The following is an 8,588-nucleotide window of genomic DNA, read 5'->3' as shown; positions in this document are numbered from 1 at the left end:
CTCCATGATATAGTTGTACCACCATATGTGAATAGGTATTCTGTTTGAGATCTCCCTTTATGTGGATCAGACAAATATTTAGCATCTGCATAGCCAACTAATTGTGACTTGGATCCATAGGGATAAAACAATCTCATATCAACCGTTCCATGAAGATATCAAAAGATCTGTTTGATTCCACTCCAATGTCTTCTGGTTGGAGAGGAACTATATCTTACTAGTAAATTTACAGCAAATGATATATCAGGTCGTGTATTATTAGCAAGATACATTAGTGCGCCAATAGCACTAAGATATGGTACTTCAGGACCAAGGATATCTTCATTCTCTTCCTTAGGACGGAATTGATCATTTTCCACATCCAAAGATCTTACGATCATTGGGGTACTCAAGGGATGTGACTTATCTATATAAAATATTTTCAAGATCTTATCTGTGTATGTTGTTTGATGAATAAAGATCCAATTTTTTATATGCTCGATCTGCAGGCCGAGACAAAAGTTAGTTCTTCCAAGATCTTTCATCTCAAACTCTTCTTTTAAAGTTTTTATAATTGTTGGAATCTCTTCAGGAGTTCCAATGATATTTAAATCATCAACGTACACAGCAATTATAATGAACCCAGATGCAGATTTCTTTATGAAAACACATGGGCATATATCATCATTCTTGAATCCATTTTAGCCAGATACTCAATAAGACGATTATACCACATTCGTCTAGATTGCTTTAGACCGTATAAAGATATTTGCAATTTGATTGAGTATAACCCTTGTGAATATTCATTGGATGATTTAGATATCTTTAGTCCTTCAAGGAGTTTCATATAGATATCCCGATCTAATGAGCCGTATAAATAAGTTGTTACCACATCCATTAAATGCATATGCAGTTTATGATATGCAGATAAACTGACCAAATAACGCAATGTATTGCATCCACTACAGGAGAATACGTTTCTTCATAATTTTTTTTCCTTCCATAATTTTTCTTGTTATCAAAATCTTGACATTTACCTCTTCTGGGGTTATAATTTGCCGCATTTGCTTCAGGAAATGGGGCGGCGCCAGCTGGACACGCTTCATAATTTCTCAAAAGTAACTCATTGTTGCGTTCAGCAACAAAAAAGTAAAAAATTAACTCAGAATATTTTTAAATTCTTTTTCTCGATACTGCTGCTGCAGGAGCACATTCGAGGTATAGAAGGTCGAAAAAATTTTCTAACATATCGGGTTTGAGGAAATATCACCGTCTTTTGATGATTATACCTTTTTTCAAGGCCTTTCCACAGATCTGCAGGATCTTTTAATGTGAGATATTCATTTTTCAATCATACGTCAAGATGACGACGAAAAAAAAAAAATGATGGCTTTGACTTTATCCTTCTGGGATGTATTATTTTCAACCTTAATGGTATCTCCAAGATCCATTAAATTAAGATGAATTTTAACATCTAGTATCCATGATAAATAATTGTTTCCAAATACATCAAAAACATTATATTCAAGATAAGAGAATTTCGACATAATGAAAATTTGTTACCCGGAGTCTTCCTAAAATTTCGTTAGAGTTTCGTGCTGATAACGTGTTATAAAATAACTAAATAAATAAATAAGAAAGAGGTAACAAATAAAATAAAGAAATATAAAGAGAGAGATATTAATAGTGTAGAAAGAAAGAAGAGAATATTTATTGTTGGTGTGTGTTTTTATTAAGAGAATTTATAGGTGCACATGATAACATTTTTTAAACTAGAATAAATAGAGGGATCCTTGATAAACCAAGCTATATTGAAAATGGACATCCACATAAGATCTTATCACAACAATAACAAAGAGACTAATGCATTTTATTTAAAATCTTTAGAGGATGAATTTGATTAAAAAAAAAATTTAAAAACTAATTTAAAGAACGTTAACTATGTATTTGGCTATTTGCCGGTTATATGTGCTGAAGTTACTAGAATTGATCGACTCAAACAAATTTAAGACCGACAAACATCCCATTAAAAAATGAATAGAAATAAAAATGTCTATATTTGATAATATTTGTTTATAAGAATGTTTACAATATTTTCAGAGGTAAATAAGGAGAATGAAATTTAAAAAGAAATTTTAGTTACAAAATGAGTAGGATGATAGCATATAAATTACTTATTTTTAAATATATTACACATAGTACTTGTATTAAGAAAATATGACCAGTTTTTAACAAATAAAAGCACTAAAAAATAGACAATATATTCTTTTCTATATTTTTATTTTTTATTGTGTTGGATGTAAAGAGAGCGAAAAGATTATTTTTAGGCAAAGTATACGCCACTCATAACTAGATTAATCTGCTAACAAGGAAAAGTACATAAATATAACATATGGTGATAAATACATGTAAATACAACTGTAACATGAAGAAATATGGTTAATCAATAAAATAGGAAGTAAACTTATAAGGTATCTCGAACTATTTCTCACTAGAAGTATGGTTAATCAATGAAATATTGAGGTATATACATAGTTACATACAATACAACAAACGCAGACGAGAATTTCATGAACAAGCACTATAACAAATAAGGGTGGGCATGCTTTAATTTCTGGTTTGGATTAAGTTCTTGATCTTTTAAACCCCCTACTTTCGATCAAGTACAAGATGAATGAGAGAAAGGCCAATAGATGATGAGGACCCTGAAAGGTACCAAAGCTTAGAAGGGACTGATCTTGCGAGCCATCTGTAATAAAATCTCAGGAACAAATCTTCTTCTTGGTGCTGCAGTTGTACCCTTTGCAACAGCATCTTTGTCATTGGAATGTATCACAGAAACTACATGATCAAATAGGTCGTCTTTGCCGCCTCGCAACGGATCCTGAACACAGCATGGTTGAGAAATAAGTTCATTGTTAGTAGCTGGCACTATAAAGCAAAAGGAAGATTGAGTTTACATAATGAAATGTTCAAAACAAAAAATTTGAAGTATACCGAGTATTTGAGTTTGTATTAAGTCAAAATTTTTTAAATAAAATACAAGAGAATCTGATTTGTTATATCTTTTCACTTACTTGGAGGAACAAATCTGTATGAGTTTTCCCATCATAGAGAATCAGCTCAACACTTGCTCCTGCCTTCTTAAGAGCTTCGGCAAACCGTTCACTGCAAACAATAACTTATTAGTACAAGGATTTCAACAAAAAAAAAAACATAAAAAAGACTCTTCGATGTAAATATTTGTCAAAATTCAGGAAACAAAAATTAGCAAACCACTGGAGGTATTCCTGTTTGGGCATTGGAGTTTCCTCCTTTTTTTTTTTTGCTTTTTTTGTTTTTTTTTTTGGGGGGGGGGGGGGGGGGGGTTCATGCCTCTACCCAGACCATTGGTTAAGTGGAAGGATATTTACTACTACAACCGATCATGTGCTTGTTTTCCATCAAATTGAAATTTTCATTTATAAAGTATAACATTCCCATTATGGTATTCTGTCCATAGAAATAACATAAGATTATGTATAAATGAAAGGGCGCGTAATAGCATGAAATTTATCTATTTTCGCGATAAAAACAGTCATCAAACTCTACCTCTCCCATTCTTTGTTGCAAATTTTATATACTCACTCCCAGGTTAGGAAAACTGAAAAGGCTTGCATTAGGCAGTTTATAACTTTATGTAGCTATAATGAAACTTAATTAAATCCATTAGGACACAACCAACAGCCACCAGCATTTTTTTTATGAAAATACATAAGTATATTGAAGAAAGTTGCAATGCATTAAAAGACAACTGAATTTCAAGTCTATATACTAACCTTGCAACTGATGGTATGGAATAGTCAGCAGTTCCATGGTACAGATATATAGGAGGCAAGAGAGGAATAGATTCTTTGATGCATGGATCTTGAATTTTGATTTCAGGAGAAAATATCTTCAAAGATTCTTCACCTTCCATGATACTATAAAACAAGTCAAAGTTGTTAAGGAGGAAAAAAATCTTTAAATTCCAGCTATAGTGGAACTCAGTTATTTGGTACGCACCTTAGAAAAATAGAACGATACAAGCCACGATTGTGGAAGTGATCAACTAATTCCAGTAGGTTATATCTGCAGACTTGTATTGAAAGGGTTAGCAGATGATCCTTTGACATGTACATATTACGTAACAACTAGTCAGTGAACATAATTAACAAACACAGTTTCTTAACACCAAACAAGCCTGAAACAACCCTTTTGTTGTTTTCTTAAATCAAGTTGCCTTGATAATATCATGAAAAGGCTTATGGAACAATAGTCCAATTTTCAAATGAAGAGACTCCACCAATTTTCTATCACTTTACAACATGAAACACAACGAAACATCCTTTTTCCACTAGTTGAGCTAGGCTACATTGATCAAATGATGTCATAGTGTTCTATCATAAATCATCTTTATGTTTGAACCCTAGTTAACATTTAAATCTCTATGGTTATCCTATTAATAGTTTCCCATGGTTTTCCTACATCCCCCTTTATCTCTAGCTGTATAAACTGAATAATTTTTCCGTCACTAATCATATATTTCATAGGTTGATGCCTTTGCAGTAAGAGGGTGCCATTTGCCAAACTAGGCTTTATGGATGTTAAGTTCTAGTCAATCACAAATTCAGCCTTTATCGTAATTGTACATGTAGATAATGTTAGATGATAGATATTGATGAGCACCCTTTGGTAACTATTTCTGATTCAGCAGTCTGTTTAGAGTAAAGAAGTTTCAGGAAATGTTGAGAAGAGGTATATGGTTATATATTGGTGGTGTGAGAGGGTTAGGGGAAAAGTTTAGGCCATTGGCTCATATACTCTGTATCTTTCATTTTTGTGGTTACATTTTCATACGGGCCTCACTAATACCACACTGATATCAGCTTAGGGACCATCAATACACCAGAATTTCTTCTTTTTTTTGGTTAAATACACTGGAATATCTACTTCTCTTAGCCCAAATGACCAGGTTCCTTACAAAGGACACCAATCTTGATATTTAGCAAAGGATAAGATCTTGAAGGATGATTTGTGAAATGGCCATTCCCTACCCTGAATACAATCACTGCCCACAAAGCATCACCTATATTCAATTTTAATATCCTGCAAATGTGAAATCTGTTGTTTTTCTATAATGAGCATTTTTAAAAAGCAGTATCACTCAGCGGAGCCAGCTTGACAGCCTCAAAATCATAGTATACAATGAAATGAATAGCATGCTATTGGTTTTAACAGGATAAATGGTGCATATATTTCACAGGTAGTGTCCATAGAGATCATTCCCTACTCCCTTCGATGTTATTTCTGTGGCATTAATCAGTCACTATGGAAAATTGATGGTCAATGTTGCATCAAAGCTCAAAAGCCTACCCTAGCAAATCTAGGTAGGTGCAGCAGAAATGCTATATGCTTTAACAGAATAGTTCAACAGGTTGATTTAACAGTCAAACCAGTTATCACGAAATAGAAGGGTATGCTCCTTATATTCAATCATTAAGAATCACCAGTTACCACTAGTGCTTTCCATTGCAAGAAGAGTTTTGGATATTTCCATGATTCTTTATCTAGGAACAGAAGCAAGAAAACATTTGTTCTTCAGTGAAACAATGAGAAAACGTGACCAAATGGGTAAAATCTCAGCTATAACAAATCCTATTAACTCCATCCACGTTTTCTAGACAATATAGAAAAAATCATATTATTGAATTTTGAAAAATTGCTCAAAAGTCAGTCTATGCTCATAAAATGCTAATAACATCACTTAACAACTTACCCTCCAGATAAACCAAAATAAGCTTTTAGCTGGGAAATGCTCCAAGAAACTTTATTTCCTTTTCCAACTTCTTTGATTGCTTGATCCAGTAAAGCACAAGAAGAAATATGAGCACCAGCAGATTGCCCCATCAAATATATCCTATTAAAAATTTAACAAAGGAAAAACATATCAATCTGTAAATTGAATGTTTAAAGGTAAGGGAAAGGTATCTTATATGGTAGCATGTCACCTATTAGGATCGCCTCCATAATTAGTTATGTTATTGATGACAAAAGAGATTCCTTGAGAAGCATCATTTACCATGTCACTGATTGTTCCTTGAGGAAAATTTCTGCATCACATGTAAATGAAGATATATTAAGTAAAAAACATAGAATAAACATTGCAAGTTAAATGTGACGATGTATCTAATAGAAAGCTGAGTTCTACAGTGCAACAAATCTATAAAAGTCAAAGCTATTAAATTGTTTAAGATGTCAACAGACAACAATGACTATGCTTATCTTAAGTGTGATGCTGTTTTACTCCAACATTTTATGAAACAACAAACAACTCAACTTAAGATATGCATGCACCTCTGAACAACATTTTATGTTTAAGAAAGAAAAAGCTATAGCCTCTAAGAAAAATCAATGTTGTTATAAATAGCTTTGACTAAATTCCTTTAAACGTAGATTACAAAAAGCACCCAACTTGTCCATTACTCCATTAGAATACCTCAAACATAGAGCAAGTCGGACCAAAGGAAAATTGTAGATTCAATCTTGCACTGCTGGAACTGAGACCAGGTACCTGTAATCAATGCATGCCACTATAATGTCTCTTTCTGCCAACTGTAGTCCTAAAAGGGATCCCCACGCTTTATACCTAAATCAAAATCCAACAGACATCACTTAATCTTCAAAGATATAGATAGATGAAACAACAAAGCCTTTACCTAGGAGGCAATACCATTTAGACGACACTAATGTGTCATATCATAACCACAACTAAATTGTTTGCGTCTCATGGAGACCAATTAGTTTGGTCATAAGTGAAGAAGATTTCTGACTGACTGTTATACCAACAAAGTAATACGCATTATTTTATGATTTTAAGATTCAATTACAATGACCTGATATACTACTTAATTGAAGTAAAAGCAGTGTGCCATTGCAGAGACGGAAATGCTTGACATAAAAAGGATTAAAGAAACGAGTGCCCCATAAAATAAAATTGACACATCAACTAAAAGAAAATTATGCAGATAGTTCAAACCACTCACCCAATAATCCATGCTCCTCCAGTTACAAATATCAAAACTGGCTTGGGCTTATCAATATCAGCCGGTAGATACAAATCCAACCTGAAAAAAAATCCAAATTTAGAAAGAATATTGAGCAGAAAACACAATACATGGAATTACCAACATCACAAGATAGATTCATAGATTTACAAGCATTTCAAATTACCTGTTTCTTGGTTGATCCCCATAAACAATGCTTCGCTTTACCTTGCTCGTGAAGTAATAATAGTATGCAACTGCAGCAAGTCAACAGTAAGAAGAAAATAAAAGAAAGTAAACAAACAAAACAAACAAACAAGCAAACAAACCAATAAACAGTAGATCCATTTTCCATGATCAATATTACTGCAAACAAAATGTCCTGTGTAGATTGCCACCTAGCACGGCATGATAGATGGCAGCATATAGCACAGAAAGAACCAAGTTTCTACATTATCAACAATGGAATCAAAACATGATAAAGCAAGATTATCCTTGGGGGATATATATATTTTACTTAAAAACAGAATGAGCAAGATAATATCTAAGAAGCTCAAGCTGCCTAACTAAAATTAGAAAGCTTAAGATATACTAAATTATTACCACAATAACACTATTGAAGATAAGAAAGAACTGCAAAAGTATAAAACCATATAATATTGAACTAAATTCATTCAATGACTACAAATACACCCTACGAAGTAACTAAAAAATAATAATAAAAAATAAATATACATAGAAAAAGAGATTAATTATTAGATCTTTAGGGTCAAAGTACATCACATATGAATCCTAAGATTAAAACAAACCTTGTAGAAATCCAGGCATAAGAAGCATGGCGTAACATCCAAGGGCAAGTAATTGCTTAATCCAGCGGTAACCAATCCTGAATGAAAAAATCAAAAATTAAAAATTGAAAATCGTCTACACACCACAAAATTACACACGAGTAACAAAAATTCACATCACAATACATTTAAATTTTGAATTGAGTAAAAAAACAAAGTTTAACTATTATTCTATTTACGAACAAGTAAGCATTTCACTACCAATTTAGAAGCCACAAATTAAGAAACAAAAATGAAGTTATGAAGTAGAAGGAGAAGGTACCCGAGATACTGAAGAAGCGTGAATGTGAGGCTAGTGACCAAGTAGGTTTCGGCGGCGACGTGACCGATGTCTCTGGTGAGAGATCGTTGGCGAGTAGGGCGGTGGCGGAGGCCGTTTTTTCCGGCGAGGCGGCGGGTTTTGTTGGTCGGAGCTGTGTCAATTTCCGGCTCGGAGTTCAGCGGCTCGGCGGAGTCGAGGTCGATGTCCGGGGACACACGGCGGCGATCGGTGAGGGTAGGCATCGCCGGTCGAATGAATCGGATGAGGTTGTTATTGCATGGAACGGAATGGCTGCTTCGCTTGCTAGATTTGAGTGGTGGAGTTTGGGAGGGAATCATACCGCGTATGAGGTATTTTTCCATAAATTTATAATACCGACTCACGTGTAGATATATTTACGTAAAATTAATAATTAAAATTTATTAAACGATAATT

The 8,588-nt window shown here is 33.6% G+C and overlaps 1 protein-coding gene across 1 annotated transcript; it reads right to left on the bottom strand.

The window, feature by feature from the left end:
• Positions 1 to 2,405: 2,405 nt before the first annotated feature.
• LOC107623473 (isoprenylcysteine alpha-carbonyl methylesterase ICME) lies at positions 2,406 to 8,517 on the bottom strand. Its single transcript, XM_016325746.3, has 11 exons — positions 8,154 to 8,517; positions 7,853 to 7,929; positions 7,231 to 7,300; positions 7,044 to 7,124; positions 6,572 to 6,646; positions 6,009 to 6,110; positions 5,777 to 5,917; positions 4,024 to 4,089; positions 3,798 to 3,941; positions 3,057 to 3,147; positions 2,406 to 2,863 (listed from the first exon to the last, which is right to left on the bottom strand). The coding sequence occupies exons 1-11, from the start codon at positions 8,513 to 8,515 to the stop codon at positions 2,702 to 2,704; spliced, it is 1,371 nt and encodes a 456-aa protein (XP_016181232.2). The 5' UTR covers positions 8,516 to 8,517; the 3' UTR covers positions 2,406 to 2,701.
• Between the last annotated feature and the right edge of the window lie 71 nt (positions 8,518 to 8,588).

The sequence above is a fragment of the Arachis ipaensis genome, chromosome B10, assembly GCF_059453495.1.
Source record: "Arachis ipaensis isolate K30076 ecotype BB chromosome B10, ASM5945349v1, whole genome shotgun sequence".
NCBI classification, from domain to species: Eukaryota; Viridiplantae; Streptophyta; class Magnoliopsida; order Fabales; family Fabaceae; genus Arachis; species Arachis ipaensis.
Note: the sequence above shows the minus strand (reverse complement) of the source record. Positions and strands in the feature narration are given on the sequence as shown.